Source organism: Mesoplodon mirus, assembly GCF_964341445.2.
Source record: "Mesoplodon mirus genome assembly, chromosome: 10".
In the NCBI taxonomy this organism is placed as follows: domain Eukaryota; kingdom Metazoa; phylum Chordata; class Mammalia; order Artiodactyla; family Ziphiidae; genus Mesoplodon; species Mesoplodon mirus.
In genome coordinates, this window is record NC_138986.1 from 22,550,317 (window position 1) to 22,573,221 (window position 22,905).

Sequence of the window (22,905 nt, forward strand, 5' to 3'; positions counted from 1 at the left end):
AGTAGTGTAGCTTGTGAACCAACGACCTTTAAAAAAAATGGCTGGAAAGTTAAATAAAAGGAATTTAACTAGAAGACTCAACATCTTTACGTACAAATGCCATAAGAAGGCCCCAGATGTTCGTCTTGCTCCCTCCCTACACTGACAGCCCCTACATTGCCATGTCATGTTTCTTCTCCTTTCTTCCTACTAGAAATTAGTGCTTGGCTGTCAATAGTTTCTGGTGGCTCTACTTTTCGTTATCATTTATATAACTTAAATGGGTAATTTTTCATCCCTCCTTTTGGAGCTTCTAATCTAAAACTATTTTTGCTTCTCTCCTTTTCTTTTTCTGTCTGCTTTTTCATCTTTGCTTTTTATTCTCCTTTTCCCATCTCTTCTTGCATGCATGGAACATATAATCATAGACTGGTAGAGCTGCAAAGGACCTCAGAGATCTGCTTGACTAGGCTTCCCATTTTACAGAAGAAAAACCAAGTCCTGAGATGTAAAATGACCTCTTGCTTTGGAGTTTAGGCTTGGCGCTGACAACCACTGTTGCTGTTCTTTTAAATAAGTTTTCAGGACTGACAGGAAAAAACCACGCCATTTTTTAAACTTTAAAAAATATAATTAAAAAAACCCCATTATCTTGATTATAAAGATGATAAAATTAAAAGATAATTTTAAAATACACAAATAAAAACTATAAGATAATTATAATGCCTTTCCCTTCTTCATTTTCTGTTATTGTAGACTTTAATGTTTCTCATACAGCATTCTTTGAGAAGCAAGGGAAACAACTCTTTTTGAAGAAAGTTCCAGCTTTATTAAAAAGCTATGGGATATTATGCAGGTAATAACACCACCACATTTCCTTTATAAATGAACAAATAAGAAACAGCAATTCCTGAAATATACTTACAGGAGTACATATTAAAAAAAAAAAAATCTCCCTACCTGAAATCCTTAAACTTATTCTTTTCCCACCTTTCTGTTTCCTGTCTTTGTCTCTGCTAGTGTTTTCAAAGTATAGGATGAAACTAAAGTGAAAGTGGAAAGGAGGGAATGAGTTACAATGCTTTGAGTAACCAGTTATACCCAGCTTTTAAAACATGTCATGTTTTTAATAGTTACTGTGAAATAAGAAATGTTCTGCTAGTTTGTGTCTTGTTTTAGGCATAGAGTGCTTAAATCACAAGTAAAGAAATACAAGCCTTAGATTTCCTCAGACAACAATGAGGACCTACCAGAGAGGGTTGACGCCGATGATACTTTGCTTATCTGTTTTGGTAGGAGCTGCGAAAGTCACAGCTAGAGTGTATTCCTCCCTATTCCACTCAAGTGGAGCATTATTTAAAGTTATGACATTTTAAATCATTATTTTGAAAAATCTGTATCTCAGTGATAATGATGAATATGCCACTTCTAGAAATGGAAAATGATGGAACAAAAACCAGAATTAAAATTAAGGGAAAATAGAATTTGAAACTAGGCTGATCAAACTGCCTGGCTGGGGGATTATGTTATTGGTGTATGAACAGTCTTGCCAGTATTTCACTTTCCTTGTCGGCTGCCTTTATTTAGTCAACCTTAGTTCAATGGCCAAAAACCAGTTCACTAGTTATATAAGGATAAGATCACTGTATAATAATGGGTATGAGAAATGTCAGTATTGTATGCCCAACAAATTATAACTTTTGATATATACAACTTTCACTGGATGTATAAACTTTGCATGTTATAACAAACATATGTAAGTTAGTGAAGAGCACCCACATACAATTACACACTAAATGTGTGTACATACATCTTCTAATTTAAAATGCAGGATTTACATAAAGGCCCAAAGAATAAACCTCAGCCCAATCAAATAATTATAGGGACGTCCTTTCCATGCTGGCCTTACAATGCCTAATTTCTTTTTTCCATACCATTTCAGACCCCTCCTGCTCTCTGGATCCCTTAACCACCAACACAGATGCTATTTCCTACTTTAATGCCAATGCAAGGCAGAAAAACTTAGGTAGCAGGTTGGGTGACTAGACAGGGAAAGAAAAGAGTGTAAACATTTTGGAAAAATGTCTCTTTCACTCTTGGGCTACATGTAGTCTTTAGTATCCTCAGTATATAAACATCTCTCCCCCAACTCCTTTTGAAGCCCTCTCATTTGTCCCATTAAGAGTCCTTGCCTTAGCTACTATGTTCAAATAACTAAGAAAGCTGTTCTTTGTTAAGGATACCTATATGTAAACTTAGATTTTTTTTCCTTCTGAAATGCAGATGAATGACATGTTAATTATGTGTGGAGGTATTTATGTGTCCCTTAAGTAAAACAAAAACAAAAACAAACAAAACCAAACCTACATTACTCACTTAAGACTTCTGGACATTTTGTTCTTTTTCCTGTATCTATTACTTTACCTTTTATCTGGGTTCCCCACTGTTAGCAGTTATAACTTAAAAGAACTGTGTGCTTGCTTCTGAGATATGTGGGCAAAAGCAGCTCCTCTAAGTAAGAAGTAGGAGAGGCAAGAAAAGCCATCTCAGAAGTATCTGGCAAACTTATCTGCTACTGTGCCTTATCATGACCTTCTCTTCTGATATCTTACATTTCTATCCACTTCTCTAATTGTGTTTCTTTATTCACTTCTTCCTCTAGCCTTTTAAATACAGGTGTTTATCAGGATGTTTACCTGATCATCTTCTCTTTCTTTCAAAACTATCTTCTTACCTGAGGGTTTGTCTAATCTCCTAACTTGAACTTTCATCTCTATTTTGCATATTTCTTGTCTTTTTCTTTCCAAGTGTCTTGTGGTGATTTATTTTTGTAGGCTATACCTGCACCTCACACTTTACAATTTAAGTCTAAACATATTATTTTTCCTCAGGTCAATGACAACCCACTTTGTACGAAGTTCCACAGTAATCATTAACTAGTTCTTTTGCCAAATGACTTGTAGTTCTTTCCTACCCCAGTTCATTCTATAGAGTCTTATCATACCAAGCACCCCAAAGCATAATTCTTTATTCAATAAATCCCCTAATTGAAGACGCCAGGCCTTTTATCATCTGTCTGATCTGGCTTATGACTTACTTTTCTAATCTGGTCTCATTATTCTCCTTCAGCCACCTGGTACTCGCCAAAACCTGACTACCTATCTACAGTTTTCCATAATGTCATGATTAAATCACCTCTAGGTCCTCTGTATGTCCTGTTTAGTATAGAGCCCCATACTAGTAAAACAGGAAAAAAATCCAGATCCGTAGTAACAGGAGACAGGAGTAGAAAGGGAGCTAAAGAGTGGATCCACAGGGCCTCTAAAATGCAAAAAAGTGAGAAGCATTTGTGGTTTTCACACTCCAGGCCTCAGTTTTCTCTTATATTTCTCTATTTCAAGAAAAGTTAACAGCAGTGGCTCTCACTGGGCATTGCCCCATACCCTCGCGGGTGTTTGGAAATATCTGTTGGTGGTTTCTAGTCATCTGACTGGGGAATGCTGTGTGGGCAAGAGACAGGATGATGTTTTGAAAGAAAAGGGACAGTCACACACAATAAAAAAGTGTCCCTCATTTGGCACAATTTTGAAATGTCCTGTACACCTCTGCCAACTCAAAAACTCAGCTTATGATCATCAGGCCTAGAGCTTAACTACATTTTACATATAAACAAAGCATTTATTGCACAGTTTTGATGTACTGTTTTACGAACATGTAAAATATCTCATAGATAGATTGTCCTTTGTTTTGTTTGGAATGATACACTGAGCTGCTCACCATTTTGAAAAAATCATTTCATAGAAAGCAGTGGTCTTCATAGATCTCAAATCACTAATATGACATGCCTCTATCAGTCTCATTTGTAACTCTCTTTTCTCCTCTCTTCCTCCCTCCCTCCTTCCCTCCCTTCTTCCTTGCCCTCTCTCTCTCTTTTGTTCTCTTTCTAGATTAATATCTCCCCTCTCAGAAAACACATTTTCCATGTCAATGGTAAAGCCTGCTACAGTGAAAACAACACCGAACTCACGTCAACAAGTTTGTCACTTAGCCTCAGTTTGCTCATATATAAAATGAATATGTGCTCTACTTATCTTAGAGTGGTTATGAGAAACAAACTGATAAAATGCATAGGAAGTATCTTGTAAAATATCTAGTTCTATATGTATTTTACAATAGAGACAAATCTTTAACAATAATATTTCTGGCTAGAAACAAAATAGGAAAAAAACAGCACTAAAAAGTCTCTGCCTCCAGTAATGTCTACCAAATAACAGTACAGAAATTTAACAGCATCCAGGATTAGTAATACTTAAACACTTAATAAAATCAAACTCTGATCCTGGGGTTCAGGGACCAATACAGTAGCTATGTACTCATTAAGTATAAAATACATGCTGGATTTAAAGAACTTATTACAAAAAAAAAAACGTTTATCATTAAAAATAATTCCATCTTTTGTTTTCACTTTTTAAAATGTGGCTAGTAGACAATTTAAAATTACACGTTTTGCTTATACTACATTTCTGATGGACATGCTGCTCTAAATAAACAATGCAATAATAAGACTAATAAAAAGCAACAATACTGATCTCCAGCTAATAAGACAATAAAGAATGTACACTCACTTCATCAGTGAGTTCTCCAAACACTGTTATGACATCTATTAAAAGACTTGCAGTATAGAAGGACTTGATCATGTTTCTGGAAGAGAAAAGAAAAGTTCATCTAATTCAAATGAAAAATGTAAGAATTAGTCTTGTAGCTATAAGACAAAAACTTCCAATGTTTATAAAAGCACTCTGAAATTAATGTTTTAAATAAAATCAGATTTCAAGAGTACAATGGAGCTCCTTCTGTAATCTGTTATTAGGAGAAAGTTACAACACATATAACAGGTGAATATGCTACAACAAGGTTTCATAGTATGTGTCTGATTTTAGAAAATGTAATGACAGTACTATCTGAATCCATATCAAGCCATGTGTATTTCTCTGTATTTAAGTCTTATTATAATAATGACAAATCATTTGAATCGGTAGGGGTGGGAATTTTTAAAATCAGTATCATTGGACCAGGCTGTTTTTGGCTAAAATCAACACAGATTTTACTAAATGGCTAGTTAGGGTATATTTACTAAGAAAATGAATCTGCTCTGGGTGTTCTTCATTTAGCCATTTTCTCTAAAAAGCCAGGATCACTCTTGTAACCCAAACTCATTCTGAGATTCAAAAAAAAAAATCTAAATCGTTAATCAGGAAGTCTGAGAGTAATCAAGAGAAAACTGGATAAATTCTGGTTATACAGTAACTAAACCTATAATTTTTATTTTATCTATCTTTACTTACTTGTGAAATCGTCCAGCACGATCTTCATTATCTGCATACAAAAACATTTTCAAAGCATAATTCTCCAAATGGGCAGAACCAACTATTTCTTGAGTAACAGCTTCATTATCACCCAACTGTTTCTTAAGCTAAAATAAAATGAGATACAGAACTTATGATTCTGGGCTCACAGAAGTGTATACTTAAGTATAAAAATTCCCAATAATCAAATCCAACATTCACAAAATTTTGAAGAAAGACACTCATGATAATGTGAAAGTATAACTTAGCTCTAAATATCAAAATAATCAAGAATAAAAAACATCCAACTATCTATGTAAAGCATCAGACAAATATTTCAAATGTACTAACAAGTATCCTAAAAATGGGATTAAGAAATTCTTTCCTAACCATGCATAATTTAAATTTTTAATTTATTCCTATTTCAATTTCTTCTATCAAGTGTAGAAAAATACAATGAGAAAGATCATTATATCCTAAAAAAGTATCTCTCAGAGCACATTGCACTAGAGATCTAATTCTAAGTAAAGTATAAGAAAACAAACTTAGAATAGGATTACGGAAGTTTTAAAAATTTAGACAAATATATATCTCAAATCAACACAATTTACAACCATGTAAATTTCCAGTCAGTACATCCCTTTCCTACACATACAATAATTTAAAGTATCTTAAAAACAACAAACTGAATTCCTACATTTTACTCAGACTGCCACATTGGAGTAAAATGACCTTCTGCAATATTAGATCTGAGTACCACACTACTGTTTAAAAATTGCTTTTTTCAAAGAACATTATAAAATAACAAATTAAATTTAGAGAAAGCAAGAGGATTTTTCATAAAATCAGCAAAGTACATATTCTCATAATTAAGGCCCAGAAGAGTTTGAATACTGGAATTTAAGGACATCTGGGCACGTTTATCCTGAACAAAAACAGAAAAAAAGCCCCACATATAACACTGGTTTACTGTATCCACACTGTGAAATGATTTAATTGTAGAGGCAATTTATTTCGAGAAAAATTTAGTGGGAGCATGTCATTTCATCTCGCCTTCAGCATAAAATATCTGGCAGCAAAGACATAATATACTTGAAGTGTTCCAACTATAAATATAAACATTATAGCACAAGCAGATATGTTCTCACCATGGAATGAACTTCCTTGTTATTTAACGTAGATAATAATAAATTCCTGGTAAGTTCTTTATAACTGTGATTTTACATTTTGCATATTATAAAGAACTGTTTGAGTTTTGTCTTATCCATAAGCTATTGTTATTTTAGCTATTACTGTTAAGCTGTAAAATTAATAAAGAGATATATTCTATATAAAATGTCTGTAAGAGACAGTATTGTACAGATGTATTGCTGCGTGTCAGACACATTCTTCCTCCCGTCTCCTAACCCCACCCTCCAAAAGAAGGGTACTCAAATTCTTCCTGCATCCACAGAAGCAGTGTTAGAAGTAGAAGGCCAGACAGACTCCAAGGGCAGCTGAGTTGTCATCAGTGGTGCCACCAGGCTACCTTGGATGGTTAATAGTAGCAGATGACAGGATTCTGGGTCAGAAGGCCAGGCACCCATACGAAGTTAGAGAGAACACTATTGCCCATGGCTGCTTAATACAAGTAGGCTTTGATCTGAATAACTTTCAACATTTAAAAAGAGTTCTGGGCTGACTGGTATAAGTGTATTGATTTTTAATATGTCTGAATTTTGTTTCTCTAAACAAAATAATGCAACTGATCAAATAAACATTTAGGATTCTAATTCTCTTGAGCAGGTCACATAACCAAATAAGCAAATAAAAAGTAAGTCACAGCTATGAATATAACTGCCTCGGAGGAGATGCATTAATGAGAAGTAAACCTTGACATTGTTAAAAAAGAAACTGGGATGGCTGGGCATGGGAGGCACAGGGTGGAGCCCTGCTTACTAAGTAAGGTTACTATGGTTTAACGCTGACTTCCTGATGCACTGACACCCAATCAAATCCTTCAATTTTCCCTGGATTCGTGCTTCTACATAACCTGTGAAGTTCTATCATAGTTCAAGATGACTTATTAGTCACCTACCACATTTCTGCTAGCAGAGGAAAATGCCTAGACCATAAGAGTATCTTGTTATGGGACCAAGAGTAGGAGGAAGAAACAACAGGCAACTTCCTTCATGGTCCTTTTCACTAAATAAATAGCCCGTTTCTTTCTTTTTTTTTTTCTTTTTTGCCATGCCTCACAGCATGTGGGATCGCAGTTCCCCAACCAGGGATCGAACACGCACCCCCTGCAGGGGAAGTGCAAAGTTTTAACCACTGGACCACCAAGGAAGTCCCCGATTTCATTATTACAAGAGCCATTTAAGAATTCCCAAATCAATCATCCATGTGACTGCATGAAGGAAGGTTAGAAAGGGTTTGTCATACGAAAGAATGACTCAAAGGTCATCTACAGTAACCTGGAACAAGATATAATGTATATGTAAAGATATTGAAACCGACTTATACCTACTTACAACTCCCTAAGCAGTATGATGTAAATGAAAAAAAAAATGTGTCTCATTTTTCCTCAGCTATGACATTGCTGATTGCTGCCAACAGGAAGAACTAAAATGACAACGCACAAATGAAATAAAACGGCATTTTAAACATTAATCAGAAAATAAATTTTCAGTGTTCAACTTACAGCTTCTAACTGATCCATTAGCTTTGATAAAAATTTACGACATTCAGGAGTTTTACTATCAATCTTCATTCCCGTTTGCATCGCATACAAACGACCTACAAAGAAAAATACGATTTGAACAATTTCCAGGACTGAATGTTTAAAATATGTTTTGTCTAATTAATAGTTCAAATTTTAAGTGAATTTAGAAATAAAACTTTGATTTACTATGGCTCTTATTCACAAATATAAAGAACACAAAAATATTATCCAAAGAATGCAAGATGAATGATGATGATAACAAGTTTTTATGAAATAAGGCCTTCTCTTTTGGCATTATGTTTAAAAAATAAAAGGACTAAGTCCTAAGCTGTCAAAGGGACCTGCAATTTAATAGGTAAGTGAGGGCATTCAGAAAAACAACCACATGTACAGGAGCACTTGCCAAGGGCAAGATAAGTAATTCTGATAAAATCCACAATATGGGCTGGGACAATGGGAAATGCCACTCGAGCTGAGGCTAACAGGGAGAATTTTTTTGGTCATTTTTATATATAGAAATAAAAATAGGTATACCATCTCTTTAAAAAAATAGAAATATTAGAGATAAGGCTGAAGCTAAAAACCTCTCTGCTACCACAATCCTAATAGCTTTCCCAGTGGTAAGAGCTGTAAAGTTTGGTGGTACTTGTTGTTACCACTGGTATGTACATATATTGCCTATAATTAACCTCTTACATTCAACAATACGCTAAGGAGATCTCTGTAGCACTACAGTGCTCCACACTATGGCCACAACAAACTAAAGCACATTTGGGTAGTTCTCAGATTTTCATCATTACAAACCATGTTGCGCTTACCAGACCTTCTTGAGCACACATTCAAGAGTTCCCTGAGGGAGATACCAAGAATGAGAATTGCTGGCTCATAGTGTATGTAGTACCTTTCCCACTTTAAGAGGTACTCTTAAAACTGTCTTCCAAAACGAATTACAACTATGCAGTTATATCTATAACACATGCAAGCACCCATTTCTCCTAAACTCACAAAAAATTGATATTAAATTAAAAATTGATATTAAACTTATCAATCTCAGAACTGTGTTATCTCACTGTTTGATTCTGCATTTTCACTATTCAAAAGGTATTAGAGATTTACTGGATAGCTCTGTATCCTCCTTTATGAATTAGGAATAGCTATCAAAATAAAAGGAAAAAAATCTGCCAAATTTTCTGTTGGGTTGTTTGCTTTTTAACAAATTGCTGTTTGGCAGTTCTTTATACAGTAGGAAGGAGGGAGATCATGTTTCCCCCACCAAATGGAATCTTGTGAACACTATCCCCCTTCCTTCCTTTTTTTCTCCTCAGCAGGTAATCATCTTCAATTTTTTTATCCTCTGATTCTACTACAACTCCAACTTAAGCTCCACGAAAATGGCGATTGTAGTCTACTTGGTTTGATGTATCCCTGGCATCTGGGATAGTGCCTGGCCTTCCATAAACATTTTCTGAATAGATAAATACATGAATGAAAGAATAGCGCATTCTGCCCCACTGATTTAAATGCCACTTTTATCATTCATTAGCATATATTAAGTTTTCATGGGATAAAAGGGCCTAATTCTTTATATTGTCTATCTTGCTTTGTTATTTGTTAGTCTACTGGTCTATCATTGCTTTATTTACTGCAGCTTTAGAACATGGTTTGGTATGTTAGCTACTCTCAGGATTTCCAATTCAATTATGTCAACCCAATCATATCTTCTTTAAAGATGTATTAATATACAAATAATACAGTTACGTATTCTGCATGTATTTTTAATTTCAATAGCTGTATCTGAGGGAACTACTTTTGAAGGCTTAGGCTTTTAGAGCTATCTCATGATATAGAGCTTTAAGCTTAATTAATTAACGCATTTATTTCCATATCAAATTTAAGGGTTTGATCTATCTAGGTATTAATGAGAGGAAAAAAATGGAGTTCTAAAAGTACTGTATAGATTTACACTGACTTACAGTGTAAAAAGCACGATGCTTTCATTTTCACTGCACAGTAACCAGCACTGGATATCACTCTGACAAAAAAAAAAAATTCTGAGAAGCAAAAAAAGCACTTATTATCCATCGCTTTAATCACAAGTGTGACTAAATTTTGTCTTTTTCTCTTTCTTTTAACCAGTCATATTTAACAACATGTCCAGGTCGTTTACCCATTTGAGTACCAGGTTCTAATCACCTCTCCCCACTCCACGCTTTTTAAAGCATGGCTGAACACCCTCCCCTCTTCAAACCAGTCATATCTCTTGAGTTGTTCAAGCTCTGTACCTGTTTTAGTCAGCTTTTGTTGTTATAATTGTGACTGAACTCCCAACACCTCCTCTCTGTGAGTTGTTCTGGTCTTCCAGCATTTTTGTTGCATTTTTTTTTTTTAATTAAAAGTGCATCACATGAGCTCTTTGGAAAATAAACATATTGGCTGCAAATATTGTGCCATCTTTCAATTTTTGAATATTGTTTTAAAACACAGAAGCTTAAAATATTTATGTACCCAAAGCGATTTTTTCCCCTGATCAATTCTAAGCTTGGAAAGCTCTTTTATCTCTAAGAAACTGGATATTCAGTTATGATTTTTCCAGTTAAATTCCTTTTTGAATTTAACTTTTAATAACATGCATCCACCTCAGTTACTGGCATCTGTCTCAAATACACTCAATAAATAATCCTTCCTTTCTCTAATGATTTGTGGTTCCTTAATATGTTTTTGCTTTTTATATGTCTTGGCTATTTGATTTCACTGAGATCACAGATTAAATGTCATCTCACATGATAATACCTGTAACTGATAATATGATTTTTTCCTCCATATTTAATCTTACTATGTCTTACAGTATTACAAATATTTTTCTGAAGAATTTTAAGTGTTCTTGCTCTGCCTCTCACTGTTGTGGCCTCTCCCGTTGCGGAGCACAGGCCCCGGCCGCGCAGGCTCAGCGGCCATGGTTCACGGCATGTGGGATCCTCCCGGACCGGGGCACAAACCGGTGTCCCCTGCATCGGCAGGCAGACTCTCAACCACTGCGCCACCAGGGAAGCCCCTTGCTCTTATTTTTAAGGGGAAGGCTTTTAGTTGAGTGTAGGGATCAATTCTGTGCTAGGCTGCTCCTATTTCCCCTAATAGTCCCCACCCTAAGCTATACTGAGGCTGCAGCCTTTGAGACCTCTAAGATCCCAGGGATTGGCAGGAGTGTGGGGAAGAAGATATCAGCATTTCTATTGATACATCTATCTCATTCTTTATAAGTTCCTATTTTTACATATCTTTTATAACACATATAGTATTTTTATAATACATATATAGTATTAGTACATCAATACAGAAAAGTTATTTATAAATAATTACATAATATTGGAGATTTGTGTTTAATTATTTTTAACTTGTGGGTAGATGAGCAAAAGGTTAAGAATCACTGCTCACTGCATCCTTGCTCTTCTCAACTGTATACTGTATTTTCTCCACACAGCCCTGTTCCTTCTACCATATTCCCTGGAACTACTGTTTCAGAATCAGCAAACTCCCCTACCTCTCCTCAGATTCCTTCTTCCTCTTTGTCTTAATTAAAACCTGAATGTCACTTGAAGAAATCATTTTATTTGCAGTCCTCTCAAGTAATGAGTTTTAATTCTCTTACATTCCTTCTAGTGCATAAGAGAATAGAAAAAGAGAATTGGCAGGTATGATTGGTTTTCTCTTTGCATCCCACTATTACAGTATTCTCTCAATGTTTTCTAAATACGCTGGTCTAGGGCTCATCCACTCTCTTCCATTGGATTGTTATGCTTGTAATTGCCCATGGACCTCAGGGTCTTTCCTTGTCTTTCCACTATCTTGAAAATTTCGCTGTTCACATGGATAATCAATACTTCTGGCAAAGACTGCTAGCTGTCTACCTGCATCCTTTCTCCCCGTGTTCTTTACAAACTAGATACCTACACATTATTAGGGAGTTGTAATGTGGCTTGCCAAAACAGTATATTTCCCAGTATTCCTCAAAGCAAAATATGGCCATGTTATTACCTAAGACAAATATCATATAAACAGAAACTGTTGGGAGAGACTTCTGGACCTTAAAAGGGGGAATGACAGCAGGGGAAAGACCTTACTGACTCCTTCCCCTTTCTCCTCCCTGCTGCCAAGAATAGAAATGGGATGACTGAAACTTTAGCAGATATCTTGGACCACAAGGCGACCTTGGTAATCGTGCTAGTTTGTAGACTTGAAATTAGAAAGAGCTTGGGTCCCTGATGACTTCATGGAATTGGCACACTGGTACTGGGTACTGCCAACATCAGACTTTGCTTTAAATGAGGGAATAAATCCTTATTTTACTTAGCAATCGTAATTTTGAATTTTCTGTGATGAAAAAGCAAATCTATTTCTTATGCATACAATGATCTCCAATAACTGTACATACTCTCCTTTACATGCCAGTCACCCCATAACTAAATTACCATCTCAAACTGCTGTACTGTCAATATCAGTATATCAAGCACTCACTCTAAGCATAATTCCTTTTCTTCCAATTTTAAACTCTGCTTGTTACAACAGGCCTCCTCCAGTTCACTGGTGTTGCCCTACTTCTTCATTACAACCAGTCTTTTCTCCTTTAACTTCCCTCTGCAACCGGCTTTGATTTTATGATAGATTTTTCTTGAACTTTATTGTCCTATCTCCTATCCCTGAATCTTTTCATTACATTCCTCTGGCAAAAGCACACTCATATATAAGCCCAACTATCCTCTCTCCCTATGCCTACATACTAGCAACAGAGACCACGGGCAGATCAGCATCACTATAAATACCCTAATTATCAACCTCAAATGAGCTTAATACCTTTTGTTATAATTGAATATTTCAATTATACATTTACCAAAGTAAAATACACTTTCCATCACTATAAACTGAGCACAAGCTACAGTTGTTTAAACATCCATATTTTTATGATGTGCCAACATTTTGCATCCTATGTGAAACATTTGGTTTGAAAATATTAAAGTTCTCTATTTTGTTTACCATCTTCTCTCCTGTTTTCTCCATTCTCTGAAGACATTTTATATTAACTGTGTAAGACTGATTTCCTTACCTTCCCAACCTCTCAAATGACTTTTTCAAACATCTTTCAAACAAAACCTCACCCAAACACACACACAGAAAATTTAGTAGACATTAATTAATTACTCGATATCTATATATACTATTAGTCAACACAATAACACAATAATGTGAGGAAATACAGTACTGACAGTTTCATTTCCCTAGGAGGTCTTTCTCCTTACTTTATCAAAGTAGTGAACAATATATGAATCCTACCATCTATGGAGTGTAGTTAGCTACTTAGTGGACCAACTTTGGGCATAAATGGCTATCCAGCATAGGTAACAGCCCATTAAGCAAACATGCAGAAAATTAATCAGTAATTTCTTGCTACCAAGCGATGAAGATTATCTGTATCTCCTTTGAAGCAAAAATCAAATTATTCCCAATTCACTATCACCACGACCATCATCAATCTCCCTCACAACACAAATATAAACAAATGTCAGCTTCTTGTTCTTTAAAAGTTAACCTTAATACAAATGGCTGATACTCAAAATATAGTTTAATGACAATACAGTTTAATGGTTTCACTTACATGCATTCTTTTCTTGGCTTACATGCATATTCAGTCTTTGCAATTACAAGGACATCATTATAAAGCAACACCTTTAATTGAAGGACTGGAAAGAATCATCTCAGACCCAGAAAGATTTAGGATAAAAGTTGGCCTTTTACATTTTTGAATATCTTACATGGTTTACAATTCTTAAGCTGTATCACAAGATACACTTTCTAATATTAATAAAAGTGAAAAGACATTAAATCTATTTATGAAAATTAATAAACACACCAACAAGATCCTTTTCATAATGGATGGAAAAAAGCATCACTTTCATCTAGAACTCTGTTCAGGACAAGTAATTCATTGTAGCAGCAGCAGTACGACGAAAAATTAATGTCTAACATGGAAAGTTACCTACTGAAACAGAATAAATATGTAGCTAGAATCATGTATAAGAAAATATATTTGATTTATTTCATCAGGGAAATATGTTTATTTTTTATGAATAAATATTATTTGAAGATGAGTAATGAGGCATATTTGCAAAAGGATTAAATACTTTCCAACCTAACTTTAATGTGAAACATTTAGGAGAAAAACATTTACTAATCCTGAAGGTATGAACATTAAATCTAAACATTAACATTCTAACACACCCTTGCTTATACATGAGAAATCTAAAAATATGAAATGCATGATATAAACACACAAAAGGTATATAAAAGCAATTGTTAATAGGTTAATAGGTTAAGAGTTAATAGGTTAAATTAATGTAGCACTCAAATAGGAATCATTATGCTATACACTGATGTATAAAGGCAAATTTTATTCCAATAAATAGAACTGAATATATTACTCTACTCATAAGTATATTATAAATCCCTGATTTTGTGAAAGCAGGGATTTTATTATCTTTTGTGAATGGACTTCCAAATCAAAGAATAAAAACAAAGTATGAATGAATATATATTAATAAAGGGTATTTACTTCACTCATTCCTTCTTAAACAAATTTTTTAGAGCTTCTGTCATAATACAGTAGCTTTAAGAAAAAGCTATTTCTGAATTCCTACTAAAAGAACATGCTGGTACTTAGCGAACACTAAGTGATGATTTGATTACTAAAATGAGAACACAGATTCTAATTCTGACCACATGGAGTAGTGAGATTTGCTATCCCACTGTAAACAACCAAAAAACTAGACAAAATATACAAAACAAGTTTTCAGACAATGGAAACAAACATGGTAAGACCAAGACATCTGAAGAAAGGAAATATATGAAGTGACACCAATATCAGCCTAGCATTCTGCCTGGAGGTACATCCCAGTCTAAGGAGCAGGAGGGGAGTACAAAGCAGAGCACAGTCCTCTAGCTGAGTTGAGAAAACAGACTGGAGTTCACCGAGACTGAGGCAGCTGTAAGTTGAGGGGCAGAGTTCTGAACAGGATGAAGCTATGAAGAAAAGAAATCCAGAAATCTGTGTAGGGGTAAACTTGAGGCTCAGGAGAACCCTACCATAGTGCATGTGAAGGAGAAAACTCCACACGGCCAAAGAATGAGCAGAAGCTGTGAGCTGGGTTGTCCCCAGAGCACACACAGGGCTGGGATGTATTCAAGTTCCAACCAAAAGGAGTGGAGAGCCCCAGATGCTTACCCAGGATATTCAGTAGAGACCCCCAAAGGGATATGCTTTAGTGATAGGATTAACCTGTCCCTAAAGCAAAGACTACTTTAGACCTGCTCCACAAAGCTAAAAACAAACAAAACAAAGCACAAAAGAATCTAACTGAACAGTGATTAACTTAATTGTTGGTCACATTAAATCCCTTCAAGAACAGACATTCAAGTACTTAAAATTCACTCTGTCCTGCAACCAATCAAGAATGACTAATGGGGGCGTCCCTGGTGGCGCAGTGGTTGAGAGTCCGCCTGCCGATGCAGGGGACACGGGTTTGTGCTCCGGTCCTGGAAGATCCCACATGCCACAGAGTGGCTGGGCCCATGAGCCATGGCAGCTGAGACTGCGCGTCCAGAGCCTTTGCTTTGCAACGGGGAGGCCACAACAGTGAGAGGCCCACATGTCGCAAAAGAAAAAAAAAAAAAAGAATGACTAATGATGGCAATAGCAGAAGAATGTGAACGTAAGATAAAACAATAAGATAAGATAAAACAATGACAAAATAATGGAAATAGCAGACAATGACATTAAAATACTGGGGAACTATTATAAAGTATATTTAATGGAAACCCTGAATAAAACGCGTAGAGAAATGGAACATACACAAAGGAACACAAATGGACCATCCAGAGATGAAAAATACACTATCTGAAATAAAAAATTTACCGGACAGGATTAATAGTAGTTTAGACACCATAAAAGAAAAAATTAGTGAAATTCAGAACACAGCAATAGGAACTACTTAAAGCAGGGAGAAAAAGGATTGAAAAGAGAAACAAAAACAAAACCGGAGTTTCAGTGAGGTGTGGGAAAACACCAAGTGCTCTAACATACATGTAATTGGAATCCTCCCCTCCAAAGGTGGGGAGGTGTGGCAAAAACAATTGACAAATTAAAATTTTTTAACCAGCAAAAATATCTTTCAAAAATGAGAATGAAATAAAAGCTTGTTTCACAAAAGAGAAGCTGAAAGAATTGGTGGCAATCCTACAAATGAAATGATAAACTTTTCAACAGGAAAGAAAATGATACCAGATTTAAAACGATCTACACAAAGGAATGAAGAGTGCTAAAAATGGTAATTATGTGGGAATATATTAAAAATTGTATTTCCTCATTTTATGAACCTTTCTAAAAAGGATGGTTAAAAAATAAAAAATATATTCTAGGGTTTATGGTATATGTATAAATAAAACGCATAACAACTACAGGCAAAGGACAGGACAAAAGAAAGCGAAGTTCTTAACTTATATGTGAGGTGTTATATGATAGTAGACTGTGATAAGTTACTGTAAATGCTAGAGCAACCATTAAAAAAATTAAAACAAAGAGGAATATCTAATAAGCCCACAGTGGAGGTACAATGGACTCCAAAGTGTTTCCAAAGAGAAACAATTAACTGGGATTAAAAAACACCTAAAAACCAAAAAACCTGGGCAAGCCACAGAAAAATACATGATGAATTGAATTAAAGTGAGAATTTATCAAGCACTGAAACCTGTGCTGCTCAGAGGATGTAAGCTTTCACTTTGAACAATCATAACTGTCATTAAGAAAAGGAATCTTATCAAAGATGATTTAAACTTGCATGGGTGCCAAACATAAGACAATGACAGATAAGGACAAGTTACTTGACTACGCTGATCCTGTCCCCTCAACCTTAGAAACAGGTTGAAAGAGTCTAAAACCAAAATGATTTACTTTACTCAAAAAAGGAGTAATTATTGGGCTTCCCTGGTGGCGCAGTGGTTGAGCGTCCACCTGCTGATGCAGGGGACACGGGTTCGTGCCCCGGTCTGGGAAGATCCCACATGCCGCGGAGCGGCTGGGCCCGTGAGCCATGGCCACTGAGCCTGCACATCCGGAGCCTGTGCTCCGCAACAGGAGAGGCCACAACAGTGAGAGGCCCCTGTACAACAAGAACAACAACAACAACAAAAAAGAGTAATTATTAAAACGACTATTTTACGATATAAAATGCATGTCCGCATATATATTTGCAAAAACAAAAAGAATGGAGTACTAATGGATAAGCCAGTAGTCCAACTTTCTGTGCAAATTTATTAACCTGTCATTGCTACAGTAAAGTATCCCGAGTCAGCTTATAATAAAAAATGATAAGTACTTAGAGGACTATGATGGGCTCAAATTAATTGTTACAGGTTCAGAAATCAGCAAAAAAAAAAAAAAAAAAAAAAAAAAGCCACTGCTTATTTTCATTGGCTTAGTTAAGCTTATCTGTCATTAAAAAAATCCAATTTCTGTGTAACAACAAAAAAATAACAGGCAACTGATTATTAATCCTAATATCCACCAGCAAGCAAAAAATCCAATATTTTCCAGCCTTTATTTAAACTAAATTAAAAATTTACACTTGTGCATCTTATAACATCTTGTATATGAAATATACCATACGTATTTACAACTTCCTGAAAACTACATTTAATTTTCCTATGATCACATAAACATGACTCTGAAAGAACACTTGTACACTTTCACTGAATGTCTATTGACTGTACAATATCACCCCCTAGAGGAAACTTTAAAAAAACAAACTTGAAACTTTATGTATTTAGTTACTTAAGCAAATTTATAAGGAAGGAATCTTTCTACTTTTATCCACAACACCAAACTTCACAGAATCAAAATAGTTATCATATGGTGCCCATGCTTAGTAGAGACTCAAGTATTTTCTGGCTTCATTAAGGAAAAAAAACAAGAGAAAGACATACAGAGCTCAGAGATATGTTAATAACATCAAGCCTGTCCTCCATTTCTACCCTCCACTTACTAGGAATCTTCCAGATTACTGCATTGGCTCCCCCTTTCTTTTTCACCAATTTAACTAGTCCCTTTACCTTCACTCTGTAAGTGGTATTCTAATTACTACCTACTATCAACAATTTTACATATAACCATTTCTCATCTAGTATCTGTCATTCAGGTCCTGGCTCCATCACTTACTAATAAAAGGACCAGGATAACTATAAGGTTCAAATCAGACGCCCTGAAGAAAAGTATTGTTATTAATGCCAAGAGCTACATAAATGTTAGTCATCTGGCCTCTTTATTCAGTGACAGCTGTAAGGCCAAAGTTCCCTGTAGGGACCATAGTTGCCTTAAAATTCAGATCAATTTAACATTTTTGGAGCACTTATTCTTTATTGTGTAAATATGTCTAGTGGCCTAGCACTACCTGGTACAGTAAATGAATAAAGAGCTCCCAGCAGGGTGCAGCCTTCTTAAGTTTACCACCTAGAAAACACAATAGGCAAATGAAAAGCAATTAGGTAAAGCCATACAGGCATAATGAGGACACAGAGATGATGCACCTTAAAACTAGGGAGTTTAAGAGGTCTCCCAGAAAAAGTGACATTCAAGCTAGTATCCAAAGGATAAAAATGAAGCGGGGATGGTAGGGAAGGGAAGAGGGACCAAGGGAGAGAGAAAACGTTGGAAGGCTTGGAGACAACAGAAATCCAGTAAGGTTCTAGAAACAGAATGAAATTCAGTTTGATTAAAACTACAAAAGATGATGCCACATTCAAATCGTAAGTGGTTCCTAAAGGCACTTATATTTTTTTCTGATAGTCAGATGGAGCTACCACAAGTACCTTTAAAAAATTTTTGCTTTTAATAAAGCTTTTGTTTTTTAGTATTTACGAGACATGCCCACTTACAGAACAGAAAACATTAAAAAAAAAAGACAATCAAAAGAAAACCATACATAAACCTAAAAGCTACAATTTCTTCTCCAAGTGTATGTATGTATGTACATATAAGAAAGTTCAAATCGTAGTATATATATAATTTTATATCCTGTATTTTTATATCAATTTTCTCCCATGTTACAAAAGATGCTTTCTAATTTTTAGATGATTACATCACTTTCTATCTAATGGATATACCATAACTTACTTAACCATTTCCACAATGATATATATTTAGGTTGTTTTGAGCTTGCCACAAATGTATAAATAATCATTCAGAGAATTCTGCATAAAGTTCTTAATATATTAGTGATTATTTCCTAAGCACAAGCTTTTCAAAACTGGAATTACTGAACATCAGATAGTTTCACAATTCCATACACTCTGACAAAATGCTTTCTAAAACTATGAATCAACTCACACAGCCATGTCAATGAAAATTTCACCATATACTCATTTGCACTGAGTTATAACTTTATAGTCCAAAAAAGGTATGCCATTTTAACTTACCTGAATGTTAATAACTAGTATTCTCTCCTTTAGTAGTACATACATATTCTTTGTCCATTTATCTATGGGGATCTTAGTTTTGTTTTTGTTTAAATGGATTTATGTGAGTGTTTTATATATCAGGGATATTGGCCCTTTGTCTCTCATCTATTGGAAATATTTTTTCCTAATGCAATGTCTTTATAAATTGTACTGTTTGTGTCACATATAATTCCTAAATATTTAGTTAACTTTATCATTCTTTTATTCTGTGTTTTTTTCCACTAAACATTTAAAGCAGAACTTTTTAGCAGCAACAGGGATTACCTGCTTGAAGTAGAAGGTAGGAAGCTACGTCAATAGCTTAGATATAAGGTGAAGGGATGATATCAGACAAACTAAGGAGATAAGTAAAATTTTAAACATTTGATGACTGGTTGATTGTGACAGGTATGAGGAAAGGATGGGAAGGTTAAATTTGTAATTTTTAACTAATAAATTTGAAAATCTGACAGATATGAAAGATATTCTAGAAGACTTTAATACATCAATATTAGCTTAAGTCGAATTTTTTAAATGTAAGAAATTGACAAATATAAGAAATAACTTCCCCCCAAAACATAAAGTTCTGGCTATAACAGGGTAACATGAAGGATTCTTCTTAGGAAACTGCTATCTTCACTATGGTGATGGATACATGAACCTACACCTGACAAAACTATTTAGAACTAAAAACGCACACGCAAATGAATACATGGAAAACTAGGGAAGTCTGAATCAGATTAGTGGATTGTGTCAATGTCAATATTCTGGTATAATTTTGCAAGATATATATTTTTGCAAGATATTACCATTGGGGCACAATGGGTAAAAGGCACACAGGATCTTCTGTATTATTTCTCACAACTGTATGTGGATCTACAATTATCTCAAAATAAAAAGTTTAATAAAAAGTTTAATAAAAAGTTTAATAAAAAGTTTAATAGGGCTTCCCTGGTGGCGCAGTGGTTGAGAGTCCGCCTGCCGATGCAGGGGACACGGGTTCGTGCCCCGATCCCGGAAGATCCCACATGCCGCGGAGCGGCTGGGCCCGCGAGCCATGGCCGCGGAGCCTGTGTGTCCGGAGCCTGTGCTCCGCAACGGGAGAGGCCACAGCAGTGAGAGGCCCGCGTACAACAACAAAAAAAAAAAAAAAAAAAAAAAAAAAAAAAAGTTTAATAAAAAAAATCTAATGGAATTCTTTCCAGGAATGAGATGTTCCAAATATGAGTAAATTTAATAATTTGTTATTACTTACTACATTAAAAGGTTCAGAGAAGTAAACACTAAGCATATTAGTCAAAAAATAATTTGATCTATAGTGTTTCAACACTCATTCCTGACTTAAAAAGAAAATAAAAGATCAATTAAGAAATGTAGGAATATTAAGGTAACAATTTAAAAAATGATAAAACAGGGGCTTCCCTGGTGGCGCAGTGGTTGAGAGTCCACCTGCCGATGCAGGGGACATGGGTTCGTGCCCCAGTCCGGGAAGATCCCACATGCCGCAGAGTGGCTAGGCCTGGGAGCCATGGCTGCTGAGCCTGCGCATCCGTAGCCTGTGCTCCGCAATGGGAGAGGCCACAACAGTGAGAGGCCCGCGAAACGCAAAAAAAAAAAAAAAAAAAAGATAAAACACTAGAGTATTCCCATTAAGGCCAGATATAAATCATTTTTGGAAATCACAAAATACTGGAAAGGAGAAGGCACAATGAGCACATCCTATGACATATCTATGACTTAATCTAATACCCACAAGTCATAAAATACTGTGTTTTGAAATTCTTTTCATTACGTTTCCTTACTGTAGAGTAAGAGCATGTGAAAAAACTAAGAATTACCGTATAGTTCATTAATTCAATCAACAGATATTACATGTAAATTACATAATTTAAATTATCCACCATGGCTTAGGTACTGTATTAGGAGTTAAGAGATTCAACTAAGACATACTTCTTGCTCTCACAGAGCTTACATTCTAGTAAGAATGGAATATTCATAATATTTAGAACAATGGCTTTCATTAAATATTTATGAATGCCAATTATGTGCCAGGTGAAAAAAAGGTACCAATCCCTGTCTTCCAGGAGAATCCAGGAGACAGAAAGATAACAGTGTTATAACACAACGTGATCAAGATGAGGGACATATGTGAAACAATTTCTAGACCATTCTATGAGGTCAGGAAAACCAATCTGCAAAAAGTACTGAGTCCGTAAGCATAAATTAGTTAGATTAAGAGGAAGTCAGAGGGGATTCCAAGCAGAGAGCAACATATATAAAGCCTCAGAAATAAGAGAATATGGAACTTTTATAAATCGGCAAGTACTTTAGCAAAATAATCTTGAATTTTTTTCTCACAAAAAATTCTTCCTTGCTCTAGGGATTTAGAATATTTTCATTTGCTCTAAGTTTATAGAAATGTATCCCTTCACACATTTTTCAGTTGACATCTACCACTTTTCATCAGAAGTTTAAACAGGTAAAAAAATGTAATTTCTGTACTACATCAAATATTGACATCTAAAAATTATATCACTCTTTCAACTGTAAATACCATAGCAATTTGGTATCTATTATAATCTATTTTAAGATACAAAAAGCTCTTTTTTTAAGAGTCAGAAATAATACACTGTTGTATTTTCTTTTAACCCATATTTCTATTTACTTATCCTATAGAATTTTATTATAAAAAATGTATTTGTATGCTTAAAAGTCCTACTTGATTATCCTATCATACTGCTCTGCAACAGAAAGGATATAAAAATTGAAATTTTGACAAAATTTCCTGTGAGAGAAGGTACTATGTGTTAAAATATTTCTTCTGGAACTGAGTTTTGGCAATTATTATTATGTATAATTGATCAAGACAACATGATTATTTATTTTAATAATCATTAAGTATAAATAGTACAATTTTCTTGGAAATGCATCAAATAATGAGTTAAACTGCCTATCTATGAATTAATATGATTTATCCTCATAATGAACCAGGGTAGAGTACTGGTTCTATTCCTACTTTCATTTTTATGACTCTAACAAGGGAGAAAATTCATTCATATAAAGCAGCAGATGAGAATGGAAGCTCTGTCACAGCAAAATCACTGAATTCTTTAAATTCCTTCTGGGTTATAGGCTAAAAACCACATCATCACTTATCAAATAATATTGTTAATAATCTCTCTTAGCTGACATTTTAATTAGGTCTGCCTCAAAATTTGTTTTAAGACTAGAAAAGAATCTGTCACCCCATCATTAGAGTATTCATTTTCTCAATTCCTGTGAAGTATTCAGAAAAGATCTTATAAAGAAAGATTCAACATTTTCTTTCAAAGGCTTCTTTTT

At 34.9% G+C, this 22,905-nt stretch overlaps 1 protein-coding gene across 1 annotated transcript in view; it reads right to left on the reverse strand.

Annotated features, from left to right (window-relative positions):
- VTA1 (vesicle trafficking 1) overlaps positions 1-22,905 on the reverse strand; it is a 70,958-nt gene that overhangs the window by 43,394 nt on the left and 4,659 nt on the right. Inside the window, exons 2-4 of the mRNA XM_082633529.1 lie at positions 8,008-8,102; positions 5,325-5,452; positions 4,605-4,680 (exon numbers count right to left, since the gene is read on the reverse strand). Coding sequence (XP_082489655.1) covers positions 4,605-4,680; positions 5,325-5,452; positions 8,008-8,102 — 299 coding nt within the window. The remainder of the gene's footprint in view (positions 1-4,604; positions 4,681-5,324; positions 5,453-8,007; positions 8,103-22,905) is intronic.